The sequence below is a fragment of the Phragmites australis genome, chromosome 6 (assembly GCF_958298935.1).
Source record: "Phragmites australis chromosome 6, lpPhrAust1.1, whole genome shotgun sequence".
Lineage (NCBI taxonomy): Eukaryota > Viridiplantae > Streptophyta > Magnoliopsida > Poales > Poaceae > Phragmites > Phragmites australis.
Window position 1 is genome coordinate 43,299,176 of NC_084926.1, and position 17,964 is coordinate 43,317,139.

Sequence of the window (17,964 nt, forward strand, 5' to 3'; positions counted from 1 at the left end):
TCAGGATCCATTGTAACACTTGAGATACAATACTATCTCCGACCGAATCTTACAACAAAATACCATTTTAGATGTAGCTCAGAAACCAGATAGCAATGTCAACCCGTATCAATGGATGCTGTGCTCATATAGATCGAGCAGCTGAAGAAGCAAAACTGTGCGGTGCGGCAATTAAGATTCGCTGCAGTTGCAACTAGCAACGGTAGAGAACTACAATAAAAATATATTAAGATCCCTCCTTAACCCTTAGATAAAAATAATGGATAAAATCAGATGATACAGTAACCGATGAAAGGTAGAAATCGTCGCAACAGTATAACAAAATATTGTTGCTCCAGTGTTTTGGCTAGCCGCTGCAAATCACTGTTAATCTACTCATATTTTACTGTCTTGGTTGCTACAGTAAAACACATTGTCTTCTCCGCTGCAGAGTATCGGGGTCGGCGGTGCGGTGCTGTGCTGGGGCAAGTGTCACGTCTCTCTGTTCATCTACTCACATTTTACTGTTTTGACTGCTACGGTAAAACACATTGCCTTCTCCGCTGCAGAGTATCGGGATCGGCGATGCGGTGCCGTGGCAAGTGCCACATCTCTCCGTGGATGGAGCAGCAGCTGGCTCTCTGGTCAGCGCGTCAACCACCCTCCTCGACCGAAAGCACCGCATGCGTCGCTTGCGGGTCGCGTCGCGTGCCGCCCGCCCGATCCGTCTCGCATGCATGCAGCAATCAATCCTTCCGGTCGTCCCGATTTCCCGACCCCTCCCCATCCGACGCCCGCGCGGCGTCCAGCCGCCGAACCGACGGCGCCCGCGGGGCGATGGCACGCCTGACCCGTCAGAATATTCGTCGCCCTCGTCCTCTCCCCAATCCTCACGGGACTCTCTTCTGCTCCTTCTCCCTTCCGCTCGCGGCTGGAGCCCCGAGGTGGCAATTGCAAACGAAGCGAGGACTCCGATTCGGCCTCCCGTGCCGCTGCCGCTCTGATCCTAGCTGCACGCCTCTCGGCCAGGCGCTTCCTCTCCTCCCCTCTCTTATGTGAGTGAATCTTTCCGCTTCCTTCTTTTGTTCTTTCCCTTTCTGTCTTGGCTGGTTTGGCGCGTGGTCCAAGATCGGCGGGTTGTTGCCCGTAATCGATCGATCCCGCTTCAGAAGAGCTGGGACGTCGTTTCGAGTTCTTGATCTGGGTAAACCGTGTTTAATTTCAAGCTCTACTTGACACATGCGTAGTTGAGTGTAATTTGGTACCAACCATCTGGTGCTCTGGTGATGAATTTGGGGGGTGGGATTCCGCCCTATCCGCGGTGATGGCCATGGAATGTGATGACTGGCTGGTTTGTTTCAGTGATCTGCCAGTTTTGTTCCCCAAAGGATGTTAAGTTGTTTGTGTAATCATATGAGCGAGGGTGACCAAGTAGATTTTGGTTTCTTGCATAGAACCTGTTTGTGCGGCTCTGGGATTAGGAATTAGCTTTGGGTTGTAGCGCGCATGATATTCTAAACGCGGTAGGATGTAGCAGCATTGCATGGTGGTGGCGCATCGGCAGGTGTACATGAAGCAATTAACGGCTTTGCCCGCAATTGATGCATGCTATTTAATCGAGCTGGAGCAGCATCAGTGGGTGAATGTTAGCCTCGGATTGATAATCCACGGAACTAAATGGTGATGGTCAGAGCTACTTTGTGCGGAAGACGCAGGATTCAGAGGCAAAGTCACGGAGATGGGTTGAGTTCGCAATGAATTTACTTGGCTGTCAAAAGCCAAAACTGCTATAGTTCAACAAGCACTTCATGTGAAAGGGACTACGCAGCAGGCTCAAGAATCGCAAGGTGAGGTCAAGGGCATCGACACGTTGGTTATGTCAGTCTTTTGGGTGATCTGGAAGGAGCGGCATTCCCGAGTCTTCAACAACTCGTCCTCCACATCTACGTTGCTGGCAGAGAGGATCAAGCACGAAGCCGATATGTGGATGTCCGCTGGTGCCAAGCACCCGGGAGAGCTGCGTGCGCGCGCATGATCTCCTGTCCTGTTTTCGGTTGTTTCTTTCGTGTAATGTAAACCTTAGCTAGATGGCGAGTGCCCCTGTGCATCGCGCTGCTTAGATCTTGTACCAAAACTCTTTTCTATCGTAATGGAAAGATACACATCTCTCCTGCATATTCTTGGGGGGAAACATAAGCACTTCATTTATTTGAAGTTGGTACTTATTAACGTCTCGGATTCGCACATCCTTCCAAGGATGCCATTCTGTTGTTCTGCCTTTTTTATGACACTTATTAACATATTACTGCATGTAAATTCCATTTAAACATGTACTATTTGTACTTCATTGATAAGAACAACTTGTGTTAAGGTACACTCTGCAGTTTGTTTAGGTTCTAAGTATACTAACCAGAGTTTTAAATCAATGTTCATCAAAATAAAAGAGGAGCACATGCTATGCTGGCGTGTACTTATTGTGGATCTGGTCTCCACTGAAAAATGAGAGCATTCTACTGTATTACCAGAACGTACTGTGGTTGGTTATAGTTTCTGGGGTCCTCTAGATGGTTGCTGCCACATTGCCGGCATTGCTATAGCTGATATTTGATTACAAAGTTGATTGGTCTTCTGTTTTCATAATTGATACCGTAATTGTTTAAGCTCGGTTTTTTGTGTTGCTAATGTACTAACTTATGTTCTTTTTTGTCCTTAGTAGAAAATGGCGATTATGGTGGATCCTCCAAATGGAATGGGAAACCAAGGAAAGCATTACTACACCATGTGGCAAACCTTATTTGAGATAGACACCAAATATGTGCCGATCAAGCCTATTGGGAGAGGATCTTATGGAATAGTTTGTTCATCCATCAATCGTGAGACAAATGAGAAAGTAGCAATAAAGAAGATACACAATGTTTTCGACAACCGTGTGGATGCACTAAGGACCTTACGGGAGCTGAAACTCCTTCGGCATCTCCGACACGAGAATGTCATTGCTTTGAAGGATATAATGATGCCAGTACACAGGAGGAGTTTTAAGGATGTGTACTTGGTCTATGAACTCATGGATACTGACCTGCACCAGATTATCAAATCACCTCAGGGGCTTTCCAACGACCACTGCCAGTATTTTCTTTTTCAGGTAATTCTTTGATCGCTCTTTTCTATTGTGAATTTACTCTTCCATATTTACGTATTTAAACAGTAATCCTGTCTTGTAATGTTTTTTAGCTATTAGTTATCTGCATCATCTATTTTGTGTAGCGTGCATTGTAGTGATAATACAGTCTGGTACTGTAGCTGAGCATTACTATTCACAATTGTGGTAATTCGAGGTTGATATTGTTGGGCAGATTATCCTGTCTGGCTTTGGGTTTTTTCCTAATCTCAAAATCAATCTAGATCCAGTTGTATCTGCTACCTGGTGGACATCTTTTCAGATCTGGTCATTTTGCAGTGAAATTATTGTTCACATAAAATTGATCCTCTTATGCTGTCACATGCTCACAAATCCAGATGTTATGTCGTAGGCTTATCAATACATTAGACAGTGATTAGACAGTCATTGGCTCATGCTTTACGCAGCCTAAGACTAGCACCCTCTGTTTAGTTGTTTATTAATTACAACTCATTTACAGTTGGTGATCACTCCTACGGATTCTACCCAGGTAGTTAAAAGCTGAAAGCTGCTATTTAGCAGAACTCCCTCCGATTACAAGCAGGAAGCTGCTCTGAAATCTCTACCAAACCTGCCCTAAGTAACTGTTTGACAAATTCTGTGATCACCATATCCTTCAGCAGTTCAGCTTCATGTTTACTTGAGAACCTTTGAGTTTTCGGCCATTTAATTTTGGGTTTTTTTTGTTTGCTATCTACCTTTTTTTACTGATAATTTAAGATACTGTTCTTTTCTTGATTGTAGTTGCTCCGAGGACTGAAATATCTCCATTCAGCAGAGATACTCCACAGAGACCTAAAACCTGGAAACCTACTGGTGAATGCAAACTGTGATCTGAAGATATGTGATTTTGGCCTTGCACGTACAAACAGTAGTAAAGGCCAGTTTATGACCGAATACGTCGTCACCCGCTGGTACAGAGCTCCTGAGCTTCTCCTCTGCTGCGACAACTACGGCACTTCCATAGATGTTTGGTCTGTTGGCTGCATCTTCGCTGAGCTACTTGGCCGCAAGCCAATTTTTCCGGGAACCGAGTGCCTAAACCAGCTCAAGCTCATAGTCAATGTTCTCGGCACCATGAGCGAGTCTGACCTAGAGTTCATTGACAACCCGAAAGCTCGCAGATATATCAAGTCCTGTCCCTACACTCCTGGTGTTCCCCTCGCAAGTTTGTACCCACATGCACACCCGCTCGCCATTGATCTATTACAGAAGATGCTCATCTTCGATCCCACCAAAAGGATCAGTGTCACCGAGGCACTTGAGCACCCTTACATGTCTCCTCTATATGATCCAAGTGCAAATCCTCCTGCCCAAGTGCCCATCGATCTTGACATAGACGAAAATATCAACGCAGAGATGATCCGGGAAATGATGTGGCAGGAGATGCTCCACTACCACCCTGAAATTGTCACAGCAATAAACATGTCATGATCCTCCACTGCCCCAGAAACTCGACAGGCTCTCTTTTTGATAAAAGCCTACTGCGATTATGGCACCTAGCTATTGTAGCACCCACAATGTATTTTTGGTAATTCGCCTGTGTAAATATGTGCCCAATAAGAGCGGCATATGAATAGTTCTTATTATGGACCATTGCTTGGTGTATGAACTGTATATATGTTCACTGTTGTACATGTATGAGTTCATGAATCACTGTTGAAGTGAATTCAGTAATCTGATAAGCTCAAATTCCGGATTCTGCTCTACTGTTTATTAGTTTCAACTTTGAACTCCTTGCTTTCCTGGTGAAATTTCAATGTGATTTTATGTTAAGATATCCTGTTTCTAATTGGTAACTACAAACTCTGGTCTATTGATCATCTTGTAAGGCCAAATTGCTATAGATAGTAGATATTCTGATACAATACTGGTACAAGTGTAGAACACTCACTCTCTGTATTTCTATTTTTTAAATGGAAAAAGGGGATGACCCGGTTTGAAAATAAGTGTAGAAAGAATTGAAGTGCCCTGGTGATGTGTAGCCTGAAACTAAATTCTTGAGTACCAAAAATTTGACATCTGAATTTGTTTATGAACCAACAGACATCTGAATGTGTAAAGGCGATGTTCCTAGGGGAAAATTTGTAAAGGAAAGCGCATTAGTTCTACTGTTCAAGTACAAAAGAAGCTGACACGGAATAAAGATGATTAGCAAGCCATTGGACATTATCAGCCAAGCAAACAATACTCTAATCTTTGACCCCAAAAAAAAAACTGTGCTCGCAAGAAACTGAAACAAATGAAAGATTAGCTAGACCATCAGTTCAGACTCCTTCGAGTCCGCGGCCTCACATTGCAGCTTGCATCCACAGTAGCTCAGAGGCAAGTCACGGTGTACGGACGCACGGCAGCCGGCGATGTGGGCCGCCGCCGCCGCCGCCGCTGCGGTGCCCTTGTGGGAGGCAGGGGACGTGGACATTTCGCGAAAGGGCCCTCCTTTCGGAGCCTATTTGCGGAAAAAAGTAGTCCAAAGCATGGTCCGTAAATGAAATAAAAACCGGGGGGTCGGCAAGCGAAATAACGACCAGGGTCTATTTATTTTGAACCATTCAATTCGAATTAGACGGTCAAGATTCGTGTGGAGAGAAGTATAACGAGATGGAATGATTGGAATCTATCAGCATACTCCCCTCCTCTGCTAGTCCCCTTCCTCTTCCTCCGGCGCCACTCGCACCAGATCGAAGAGCGGGGAGCAGGAGAGGCATGGCAATGACGGTGGCGGCAACAATGAGGGACGAGGAGTTAGACTCACCACTTATTTCAGGTCAGCAGCCGCGCGGTGCACTTTCGGATGAGTTGCCACTTAATCTCCAATTACTTTTTTTTAAGTACACTCTCACGCCCACACACTAGGGCTGAACGAAAAGCTCATGAGCTAGCTCAGCTCAGCTTGCTCTAAATCTAACGAGCTGAGCTAAAGTTTTAGCTTGTTTAAATTAACGACCTAGCTCGCGAGCCAAACGAACTGCTCATGAGCCAGTGGTGCAGCTAAGTGAGCTAACTGCTCCTCTCCTCTCCCAGACGCTAGCAAATCTTATCCTCTCTTCACCCTCACTCCTTCTCTCCCTCTATCGGCTGCACCGAGCAGTCGCTCCTCCCTTCTGCCTCCTCTCCCTTAGATCTGGCCCGCCGCCTTGCCCCGCTGCCTTCTCTCCCTCAGATCCAGCCGCTTGCCCTACCTCGCGGTCTCCTCTCGACACCATCGTTGTTGTGTATGCTACCACCACCTCCATTGGATGGAGGAGAAGGACATAGCCTCCTTTATTCACGCCGTCCGCCAGGGAAGAAAGGATCTCGCCGTCGTGCCGTGGCTTGACCAATTCTGGTGAGCCGCCATGGACGTGTGCTGCCATGCTGGTTTTGTTTTCACCGTGTTGTATTGTCGGACATTCGTCGTCGATCCATCGGGTGCCGTCATGCCACACACCATCGCTGCCGCGGTATGTCGCCACCGTACGCGTTGATTCATGTGGTCGCTAAGCGCAGTGTGTCGCCACCGTACGCATTGATTCGTGTGGTCGCTAAGGTGCTCGCGTTTAGCGCCGGCGTACATATGTGTCTGAGTGCCATCATTTGTGAGTAACTCGTGAGCCGCTCGAGCTTTCAATGAGCCAAACCAAGCTGTACTTTTTTCTCGTTTCGCTAATGAGCCGAGCTGACTTGTTGGCCAGCCCTACACACACCCAAGGGGTGAGTCTTAGCACGCATCTAAATAAAATTAGAGATATAATCTCACATAGCACAGGTACATACTTTAACCATTAAACATATGTGTACATTTACTATTCCTCTCAAAATTTAATAAAAATACTAGCACCATGACGAGTCTAAGATAATCTCTTATCAGCCATGCAAAGCAGCAGATACGTGGTTCGCTCCTTCCTCAAGCAATTAGAAACAGCAGGCTATTATGTACGAATTGTCATCTCATGAACTTTTTTATCTGCGCTGTTCATGCCATTGGAATTTTGTACAGATGTGGATAAGTGAGCAGGGCTATGCTAGCCATTTCGTTCTTTTTTGTTTGAAGCACTGTAGGTAACAAAGATACGATCTGAGAGCTTCAGTCACGTGCTGCTTTATTTACAGTGCGGATCCACACCTGACGCCTTCTGAAATAGCAAAGTTTTTTAGGTGATGGTGATGTTTGAGATTTGTATTTTTTTTTTAAGAAATCAAGTTAAATTATGTTTAGTTTATATGTGATGAGTGATTGATAAGGTTGTCGATTTTGTTTGTCGAGTTTCCGATTGTTTGGGATGTGTGGAGGGTCCGTACATTTGTTTGAATAATCCACGGAATTGGAGTTAACTGGGATTTGTGTTCGTATATTTTTGTGAAGAATCCGTATATTTTGCGGAGTGTCCGAATATTTTTTGCAGAGAGTCCGCACTTAAATAGTGTTTTCAGCCATGATAAATAGTGTTTTTAGCTCTGAACTTCTCCTATGTATTGGAACTTTTTAGGAAGTGTTTTCAATTGATTTGAGATTTCAATTGACTATTTTGATTATGGACTAACTATAGTTGGAGATATGTGTTTGCTTATCTCATGGTGTGTAACTGATGGATACAACTTGACGGTCGACGGCGAGATGATCGAGGCTAAACGGGGAGCTTGGTGTCGGACGATCGAGGAGGCCAGGTAGAGTCAAGGATGATCCTAACAGTATACATGGAGATCAAGTAAGGTATGGGATGAAGAATGATGAAGGCGGCGTGTTGACGAAGTCAAGCGAAGGGGATACCGGTGCAAGTGATAAGGTGGTCCGAAGGATCGAGAGCAGGAGAGACTTGTCGGCTACAAGATCACAAAACAGAGTACATGCGTCGATATCGGAGCACTTTCTTGAGGCAAAGCAAGTAGCGGCTAGTCGCGCTTTGAAAAACATGCTAGGGTTTCGTGGTTTAGCCACAAAACCGCAGGAGAACTGGAGGGTCACGTGGCATCATTGTGAAGCTTGCGTTGAGACAAAGGTAAGTCGTGAAGAAGCCGTGACCTGTCAATGGACAGAGCGAAAATTATACCAAAATACCCTGATGGTAAGTATGAATGCATTCTCGGTGAGGGATATTTTAGGAACAAGAAAATTTAAAGGTCAAGACACCTCCTGAGGCCTATAAATAGAGGAGTAATGATGTAGAGAGATGGAGGCCTATAGCGTTGAGTCAGGATTGATTTGCTGAGACACATTATGCTCTACTTCAACTATAAGACTCACTTCTTGTTTGATCTTCAAGTTTGGTTTTTAATTTTTCGTTCGTTGTTCTGTAAAATCCGGAACCTTCAGACCCAACTTCGGAATCTCCGCATTCTCCGGACTCTCCGGACAATTCTCCAGAACCTCCGAAACTTTTATGTAGAGTGAAGTTTTTTCACTGCGCGTTTATGTTGCGGTTTGTTGTAATTCTCTTTTAGAGGTGTATTAGCTGATCAAATAGGTGAAAGTCGTCTATTTCATAAGAAATTTATTGAGACGTCTATTTACCCCCTCTAGTCACTACTCTCGATCACTACTCTCGATCCTATACTTTTTAATCACAAAATGCTAGTGACTGTAGTACATGTTTCATGTAGTTGCACACTTGCATGTAGTTTGCCTCTTAAAATGGTGATAAACGTAAAACATGCATATCAGATGTTGTAAAATGGTATAACATAGTACATGTTGATTTCAGGTAATTTTGGTAGTTGCAAATTTTCGTTTTGCTTTTGCAGTGGATGTTTCAAAGCAATGTGGTATTCAGGTGGTAATTTGGATCAGTAAAAATGAATAAAGATGCATCATCTGTTCTGCTTCCTATATGACTGTATATTCTAACATCACTTTATTTCCTTCCTTTACCTCACATTTTAAACTTGAGACAAACTATGTGACCACCACGACAACTCACTCTAAAGCATCTCTATCGTCTCCAAGGCAAAACTCCAAAAAAAAGACAAAGCGGGGAAAATTCTCACTCACATCTCTTAGCTAATGAAAAACTAAAAGGCCAAAAAGGTGCTGATAAAAAGGCTAGCAAGTATCACTGTCTAGCTCTCTTCCTCCAGGGCTTGCTGAAGAAGAGATGGGCTCCTAACAAACCTTCCCTGCAAGAAATAGAACAGAAAATAAACACATCAGTACTTCAGAACTTTGCAATGCTTAACTGCATCTGTAGGCAAAACACATGGTATTTTGGTGTGGACAATGAGTTTTTGCCTTACGAATAGATCTTTTATGCTTTCTAATCGGTTCTAGTGCTTGCCTTCATCCGAGGCCGGCAGTCGGCGTTCACCTTCCGCACTTGGTACCGGATCTTCTTCGAGAACAGCCGGGTGCGCCTCTTCTCCTTGTACCTCAAGACACTGGCTTCCCTGATGCCACCACCAGCTCCATTCTCAGGAAACAGGTCAATGTCTGCAAGTTTAGCCTGCAACAAGGATCGATCTTCATCAGTAAGACTGTAAGAGCTCCAATTTTCATACTTAAGAATCCGTGGAAAGAGTTGCTATTTACAGGTTTACATTGTCATTAAAAGTCTCTCAAGGTAGAAGATGCATGTCAGATATGTCCATATTACAAAAAACTGGACATATCTGTGATTATGATTCTTGTCATTTCTGACAGCTGCAAATATTGTCATGTGCCCTAGCAATTTGCAGAAAAGCCAACTGAATTGGGGCGACAGTTTGTTGCATCTGCTTTATCACTGCCCCAAAGGGCACCAAAATTGAGCCCAAATGACCCTTTGCAAGAAGACAGATATGTAATCCTTGGCGCAAGATCTCCAGGCTCAACTGTCTGTGGTCCACTGTTGAATAATTGAGTTTAACTAATTATAACCGAATAGAATGGTTGAACTGTCCGTTCAAAAAAGAATGGTTGAATTGAATTTGTCTAGTGCCTTCACACTTCTTCACCCGTACGCTAACAAAAAAATGAAACATCTCATCTTTTTAATGGACTAACAGAGGCTAAGCCTCACTATTTAGCACTTTTCTTTTCAATAATATCATCAGTTTTCTGAAAAATATTATTCTATGGGTTACTGGAGTACCACTTAAAAAGATGTGTACTTACAGATGTGTGGCAGTGCAGTACTACCAGAGTACTTTGTTTGAAGGACCATCCTTTGGATAAACATTTTCCTAGTTTAGAGACTTATAATGTGGTCTTTACTTGTGAGGTGTCCTTTTTTCTTGTTTGAAGAAATATATCAAATGTAGTTTCTTGTAATGGAACTGAAATATATTTTTCTATTTATAAAACGTATTCAGAGTTTCAGAAATTTTACTGAAACAAGTCTGAATAACAATGTAATGAAAGAACTAAATTCAGCTACAAAGCGCGCTAAAATCCTATTTGATCTAAAAGGACAATCCCAAAAGGTAAAATTCAGTTACTGCGAAAGCATCAAAATTGTCCTCTACCTCCCTGCTCTGCAAGAATACTTTTCTTTTCAGGGAAAGAAGCTGCACTGAAGAATACTGAAGATGTATGCATGATGCTACTCAATTACTTACCCGAGCGTCGGCGGCCGACGTCGGCGACTCCGGCACGCTGCCCTCGGCGAACATTGACCCTTTGTCGGACCACGCTACGAGCACCTCATCGGTGTCCAGCTTCAGCCCCAACCCGGTCTTTGGCGCCTTGGTCGGCATGCTGTCAGCATCGGCATCGCCATCAGCAGCATCCACTGAGCCGTCGGCTTCCTCCTTGCATTTCGCGTTGGGCAACTCCTCCTTCCCCTTCGCCATCACCTTCTCCACCTTCACCACCTTCTTTTTCTTGCTTTTCTTCTTCTCTGGCGCCGCTGGTGCCTGCGGCATTGCGGTGTTCGACGCTGTCGGTGTTGGTGGCGGCGGCGGTGCAACCGTTAAGTCCTTCACCGGCACGGCCGGCCACATCCACCAGGCGCCGTCGTCGTCCCGCCGCTTCAGTGCACGGTTGAGGTTGGGCCGAGCGCCGTGCCGGAACCCGAGGCCGAGTTCGAACCTGCCAGCGAGGCCGACCACCATGAGGCTCCTGAGGTAGGGGTGTATGCCGGAGCTGGACAGGATGGAGTCATCGGACGTGGTGGCTGTGTTGCTCTCCACCGTGAGGCTACCCATGATGCTGTCGATGCCCTCAGCCGCGCCGCCGGCGGTGGCCTCATCGACGTCGAGAATGGACTCAGCGTCAAAGCAGTCGTCGTCGAAGTCGATTTCGCCAAGCTCGTTGACAGTGTCGGGGCTCGCCGGAGACGGCGTCGGGTCGCGGAAGTCCCGGAACACGCTGCTCACCGGAGCCGGCGACGAGCAGTTCTTGGCGCCGGACGGGCTCTGCGGCTGCGGCGACGGCGCTGGCATGTCCCGGAGGAGGAATGCGGAGTCGGCGAGTACTGGGAGCGGCGGGAGGAGGTCGGAGGAGGGGTCAAACGCCGCCGAGAGGCCGGAGAGCTGCCGCGCCGGCGGTTGTGGCGCCGTTTTGGGGCTTTTCTTGACGGGGAAGACGGATGGGTGGATGGACGCGAGCAGCGCGGCGGCCTCGTTGTACGCCTGGTTCGGCCGCTTCCGCGGTGCGCGTGCGCGCTTCAGCGACACGGACATCGCCGACGACGACGCGTTCGACGCCTCCGACAGTGTCGACGACGGCGACGAGTGCATCGGGCGCAGCGGCGACGAGTGCGCGCCCGGCGACGCCGCCGCCTTGACCATGTCCAGGTCCAGCCGCAGGCCGGTTGGTATGCAGGAAGACGACATTGCAACGCCTCGACAACAATACTGCTGTCACTTCGTCTTCTTGGAAGGTGAAAGAACAATTCCAGCTATTCTTGGATTAATTCCAGAACGATCAACCCAAGAACACAAGACCGAGAAATGTCTAAACCTCTAAACCCCACGACTCTGAATTCTTGCGATGATTAAACAAGGAAACCGAGGAATTTCCTTGTTTGTGAAAGTTCCTGCTGCCTTGCAAGATGGAGAAGAAGAAGAAGGCAGCTGAAAAATGCTATCTTTGGAGAAAATGAGGCGTTCCAAGGGACAAACAAAGTGTCAACCAAAGCTACACCAACATCCTTGGGGCATGGGCAAACTCCAAAGGCAAAAACTAATCAAGAACCCACGCACTTTGCCTCCACCTGGGTCACCAAGAACACCTTGGAAAAAGATGAAATGAAAATATTCTGCTGTACTCCTCTGTGGCAAGAAGAGGTCAAGAAGCAGAGCAGGGAGGTAGCAAGAACACCAGAGCAGGAGAAGGGGAATTCCCTGAGCTGTTTTGGGATTGGAGATGGATGAGAAGAGCAGCAATGATACCTCTTGGATCCTTAGGAGGGGAGAGAGATTGTAGAGAGAGGAAGCTGTGGGGAAGGAAGAAAAGGAAGGGTTCAAGAGAAGGGGGTACAGGGTGGGGTTTTAGAGGGGGAGGGAGGAGGATGGAGGAAGACACAAGCCACCCTCTCACTGCAGGCCCCCCTCTCCAACTCCATTGTGTGCTCTGTTTCCTCTCTAGGTTGTACATGTGTTGGAATTGCTCGGGCCATCTGGGATTTGCAATGGCTGAGACGAGACCAGTTTGCCCTAGGTTGTGTGGGGTTCACAAAATTCACAGCCTCACCATTTTTTGAAGAACCTCACTGGATACCTGAAGGCATTTTATTTCAGATTTAGTAAAGCCTTAAAGCCAACTACTGGAAGTTTATATCCCATAAGTGTGCCCGCGAGAAATCAGCTGGCACTAGCTAGAATCATGTGTGATTTCTGTAACTGCTACCAGTTTGATTGAACAAATAGAAGTGGCAAAAATTTGAGGAAAGGGAACAATGAAATTAAGGGATAACTCACAGGCGGTTAATATTTTAAGAAAAAATACCATTTTATTGGGCTTGTTGGGATTTTACATCTCTAAATGTTTTGAACTCACAATGGTTTCGTGGCATGCTTACATACCATAAAATGAAGCTATTTGTTTATCAAGCTTTTTCTGAACTTTAATTGGCTGTTTGTTTCTCGGTTGTCTCTTGTTAACCATGTCCCAGATCAATATTTCTTCTGGAGACGGCTCTGACCAATGAAACATGGGAATAAAAATTACTTAATTGCGTTGTCTTTTGGACTAATACACCTTGTCGCCATGCCTCCTGTGCTGTATGAAAAGCTAGGCCTCGAAACTTTCCTCCCATAAGTTTTTGGTGAAATGTCAAGTGCCACCTTGCCCTGATGCCATCCATGTCTGTGTGCATATGTTAAATATACTAGTATGTTAATTCGGCATCCCTAGTAATAATCGTATGTTATTTTTGTTGTGATATTTCTCCAGTGAACTGGTATAATACAATAGCGTTTGTTTAAACTAGTTTGTTGGCATTTTCTGTGAAGTATATATACATACATACTTTTGGTCGATTGTATCGATAGATTCAGCACTGTATATATGTTGCTAACCTGCATGAAGTATATGTGGTTTCTGTACCCTTTTTCTTTTGGTTAGAAGATAAAAAAAACATCTGGGGTCCAACCAGGTGCAGTCAGTAGTTAAATGTAGGTGCAGAAAAGGAGATTCAAGATCCTTACTGTATCCTAGAAAAATGTTTAAGATTCTGATACAAGGGGGTATCTAAATCTTTTTTATTGATCGAGGTATCCACTCCCTTGTTTTCATAGTATCTGTCCCTTTGGTCAGTAGTCGTTTCAAAAAAAAAAATTGTCTATTGAGCAAGACATGAGTACGTACGTACTTTATGTCATAAGAGTTGCACGTCAATATCATAATACTACTGATTTTTTAGCGCATACTTAGAGAGAGTACGTACTTTACGAATTAACGACAAGTAATCCGAGCCAAAATTATTACTAATTTGTTGTCATCACTCTTCAATTCAACTATATGAAATGTTTTGGAGAACTAATTCATTATGAGCCTGCAGTAAGCATTTGTTCATACCCTACATAGAGTCATAAGCATATTTCCTTGTGAGTTGTAACTACCAAAAGCAAGGCAGAAGGGCATTTTAGCAAACGGCCGAGCTAGGACGCTTTCAAGTTTCTGATTGCCCATCCCATTCCCATCCACCCCCAACGGAAAAGGCCCCATGATTTTCTCTTATCCGCTGACATGGCGGCCTCCCATTGGCCGTGCCGGATTCTCAGGTCTACGTGGCGCGCCCTTTATCGGCTCCGGCAACCTTTTCAATTTTCATCTAAGGCTAAGCGCGGGGCCCGCAGGATCTTGGAAGCTTGTATGCATGCATGGCTGATGGTGATTGGTCCAGTACCAAGAGAAACAGTTCTACGCACACACCAGCCTCTTAGCTCGTGCCTTCTCATTTTCTTTTTCAATGATTCTTTTTAGACGATGGAATAAATATTATCATAATCTTTGTATCCTATGATGTGATTTTTTCTTTTTAAGAATGGATTTGGGATTGTGTTAAAAGTTTGGGACCCCTCTTAAGGGTATATTTGGTAGAACTCTTTCTGATTCAAATTCTCTACAGAGAGTGATTCTCTGAGGAAGTGATTCTGTAGCTGAAAGTGGTTCTCTAGAATAAATTATATGGAGAAAATGATTCTGTGCGAAAAGTCAATTAAGGGAATCTATTTTTTTCCTCCTCAGTTTCTGTTAATTTTAGATAATTACTCCTACGAATTTCACTTATAAAGCTAAAAGCTAAAAACTAAAAACTAAAAGCTGCTATTTTGCTAAACAGACCCTAATTCAGATAAGTTTCGCATATCAAAAGTTTGGCATGAAAAGCTCGTGAGCCTATCATAACATTTGACTGCAGATGGGGCACGAGTTACATCCGCGACTCGTGTTTCTTTTCTGTCAGTGAAAGTCAGGAGTGAGTGAACATAGTTCTCTTCGTATGCGTAGCATCTCAATTCTTACCTTTGGACAAGGCCCACTGGCCCTATATTTGCGAATTGGGATGTGTGGTTGTCATGCCCCATACGTTGTGTCCCCTTGGTTCAATCACTAATGATAGAGGGGAGGGGCCATTTGAGCCGTTTCCAGCCAACCAAATTAATCTTGGCTCTTTGTTTAGGATGAGGTTTTCCCTTTGTCCATTGGAGGCACGGTCTAGTAGGATCTTTTTGCAAGATATTTTAGTAACATATAAGGATTTTAGTTACCTTTTGAGATATTTCTTTTGCTGAAGATAAAAATCTGTTTAGCTGTTGTGACTGAAATTCCAACACAACATGCAATCTCTGAATGGCCAGGATGTTTCAGGCTCAGCCAATCATGGACAATCTGCAAATCAGTTCAGATAGGCTCATCCATCAAGTGCCTAGAACGGCTAGAACGTACTGATTAAATACAGATGCGTGTTCCATTTGCCGCCAGTTATATTTTGAGAGATTTGTCTGTTTATAGTGGTCGTACTAGGCTTGCTTTACGGCTCTCATGTATATATACTATCTCCGTTCTTAAATATATATCATTTTAAAATTTTAATTTTGTTCTTAAATAGATATCGTTTTAGATTTTTAATGTGATATTTTACTAAAGTGTTCATATTAAAGTATATTGGAAAGTAGAGTTTTAATTCAATAAGTATTGTGATTGGTGGTTTATATGTCATTGATCGAATGTGAGAGAAATCTTGTTTTATGTACCGAAGGCTAAAGCAACATCTAAAGAGAACGGATGTAGTATGTACAAACATCTCTCCAAAGTCTGCAAAAAATGGCTGCCAAAACATTTTATTTATTTATTTATCCAACTACATATATCGCAGCTGAACGCGTATACTAAGTTGTTTCCTCTATTCACAGAATATAGCTGTTCCGGATAACACAAGCTAATTCAATTTTGACTAATACTATTACGAGTATTATATTTAGGTTGAATATATATCGGAGAACTGTTTATTTCATGTATAGTATTCTATCGTATCTTTCTTTTTTGTATTCTATTGTATTTTTCAAATACGTTACAGTGTACTAGCTAGTAGCTAGGAATCGGAGATCACAATCATATTTTGGAGATTTTATTTATCGATATATGTCCAATGTTCTGCATACGTTGAAAAATACGCGTGCAACTGGAATGAGTTCCCGTACTTATCCATATACAGGACATGTACTTTTGGATATTCACTTGCTGCATTTGACCATCTAGATTAGATTTTAAAGATAGCTACGTAGCTAGCTAGCAAGCAGATTTCATACGGAAAATATCACGGCCAAATGCATGGCGGTTTAATTGTTGTCGCTATAGTGCCAAACGTATTAAGATCTGTAGCATGGCGAATGGTGTATGGCAGCACGAGAGCTTGCCCGCCCAATGGTGGATTGGTGGTACCACGATCGTTGGAGCATAAGAGAACAAAGAAACCAAGCAGAGGCATCCATGGGGTGGAAAAGCTCAAATTTTAGATTGCCAGAGAGACAGCCAGACAAATATATCAGCCTTGGGCCTGTAGAAGAGAGCCAGAGACCATATTAATTACTATTACCAGAAAATTAGCAGTGCAATTAAGCTAGATCTTGTCGAGAAAGGAATGTAACAAGAAAGGGAATTAAACTGTTTTGGCTAGATGAGAACTGTTAACTCTGTAGTTTAGTTGTTCGACCATCTGAATTCTGTACCAGATGAATTTAAATTTCTTTCTAGAAATGTACAGCACAGAGCGTACACATGCTCCTGCAGTAGCAGTGGGTTTTTTCAGGCTAAGGTGCCATTCGCGTTCTCTCTTTTGCAGCTCTCGTTAGCTCAGGACCAGATGAAAGAGAACACGCTAGCTTTAATTTCAGTGTTTTTTCTGCAGCGATGTTTAGCAGCAAGTTGTAGCGCCTCTCTCTCTCTCTCTCTCTCTCTCCTTGGTGTCTAGCTGCTGCTGCTGCCGCCGCCGCTGCCTGTGATCGTTATCCTTTCGGCTGGGCTGTCGCGCGCGCGTTGGGAAAAAGCCAGCCGTGACCGCATGACGCATGAGGCCACCCGCCCGTCTGTGCCAAAAATGTCAAACGCTGCAGCGCTTCTTCTACTTCTACTGCTTCGTCGGTACGTTGTAGTTTTGGAGTTTTTACTGTCCTTAATCTGCTCGGCATGCACGAGCTAATTAATCTTACTCATATATACATATATATATATACATATATATATATATGTATACATATATACATACATACATACATATACATACATATATGTATACATATATACATACATACATACATATACATACATACGTACATACATATACATACATACGTACATACATATACATACATACGTACGTACATATACATACATACGTACGTACATATACATACATACGTACGTACATATACATACATACGTACGTACATATATATATATATATATATATATATATATATATATATATATATATATATATATATATATATATATATATATATATATATATATATATATATATATATATATGCGAGCCTATTCTGCGCAGTTGCTATTCGCACTACGCACATCCCTAATTACGACTCGAAACACTGTGAGTCACAACTTATTAGGTAGACCAGTTACAACTTCACGTTCAGAAATGCATAATTGCAACACGAGAAGTTAACACTGTGAGTTACAACTTGTTATTCGCACTGCGCACATTCTCTAGTTACAACTTCACGTCCATAAATACATAATTGCAACACGAGAAGCTAACACTGTGGGTTACAACTTGTTATTCGCACTGCGCACATCCCCTAGTTACAACCCGAAATACTGTGAGTTACAACTTGTGGGATGTGCGCAGACATGACTACAGAATATACATACAATATATATATATATACACATATATACATATATATATATACATATATATATACATATATATATACATGTATATACA

The 17,964-nt window shown here is 43.7% G+C and overlaps 2 protein-coding genes across 5 annotated transcripts; one reads left to right on the forward strand and one right to left on the reverse strand.

Moving 5' to 3' along the window:
* Nucleotides 1-721: 721 nt before the first annotated feature.
* On the forward strand, nucleotides 722-4,858 carry LOC133922673 (mitogen-activated protein kinase 3). 2 transcript variants are annotated; one of them, XM_062368094.1, is made up of 3 exons: nucleotides 722-1,034; nucleotides 2,693-3,121; nucleotides 3,902-4,858. In XM_062368094.1, exons 2-3 carry the CDS (start codon nucleotides 2,699-2,701, stop codon nucleotides 4,589-4,591), a joined length of 1,113 nt encoding a protein of 370 aa, XP_062224078.1. In that variant the 5' UTR covers nucleotides 722-1,034; nucleotides 2,693-2,698; the 3' UTR covers nucleotides 4,592-4,858. The 2 variants fall into 2 exon arrangements, with proteins under 2 accessions (XP_062224078.1, XP_062224079.1); XM_062368095.1 differs by having other exon boundaries at nucleotides 2,696-3,121.
* A 4,107-nt stretch (nucleotides 4,859-8,965) lies between these two features.
* LOC133922671 (protein CHLOROPLAST IMPORT APPARATUS 2-like) lies at nucleotides 8,966-12,721 on the reverse strand. Of its 3 annotated transcripts, none has more exons than XM_062368093.1 (3): nucleotides 10,667-12,721; nucleotides 9,363-9,573; nucleotides 8,966-9,250 (listed from the first exon to the last, which is right to left on the reverse strand). In XM_062368093.1, exons 1-2 carry the CDS (start codon nucleotides 11,882-11,884, stop codon nucleotides 9,388-9,390), a joined length of 1,404 nt encoding a protein of 467 aa, XP_062224077.1. In that variant the 5' UTR covers nucleotides 11,885-12,721; the 3' UTR covers nucleotides 8,966-9,250; nucleotides 9,363-9,387. The 3 variants fall into 3 exon arrangements, with proteins under 3 accessions (XP_062224077.1, XP_062224076.1, XP_062224075.1); XM_062368092.1 differs by having other exon boundaries at nucleotides 9,368-9,573; nucleotides 10,667-12,720; XM_062368091.1 differs by having other exon boundaries at nucleotides 9,409-9,573; nucleotides 10,667-12,718.
* Between the last annotated feature and the right edge of the window lie 5,243 nt (nucleotides 12,722-17,964).

Bases quoted from the DNA above. Each gene is read 5' to 3' on its own strand.
- LOC133922673 (XM_062368094.1), top strand. From the start codon at position 2,699: ATGGCGATTATGGTGGATCCTCCAAATGGAATGGGAAACCAAGGAAAG. The intron at 3,122-3,901 runs GTAATTCTTTGA...TCTTGATTGTAG, and splicing joins GCCAGTATTTTCTTTTTCAG to TTGCTCCGAGGACTGAAATA.
- LOC133922671 (XM_062368091.1), bottom strand. From the start codon at position 11,884: ATGTCGTCTTCCTGCATACCAACCGGCCTGCGGCTGGACCTGGACATG. The intron at 9,574-10,666 runs GTAAGTAATTGA...TCCTTGTTGCAG, and splicing joins CGTCGGCCGCCGACGCTCGG to GCTAAACTTGCAGACATTGA. The intron at 9,251-9,408 runs GCAAGCACTAGA...TATTTCTTGCAG, and splicing joins ACTGCCGGCCTCGGATGAAG to GGAAGGTTTGTTAGGAGCCC.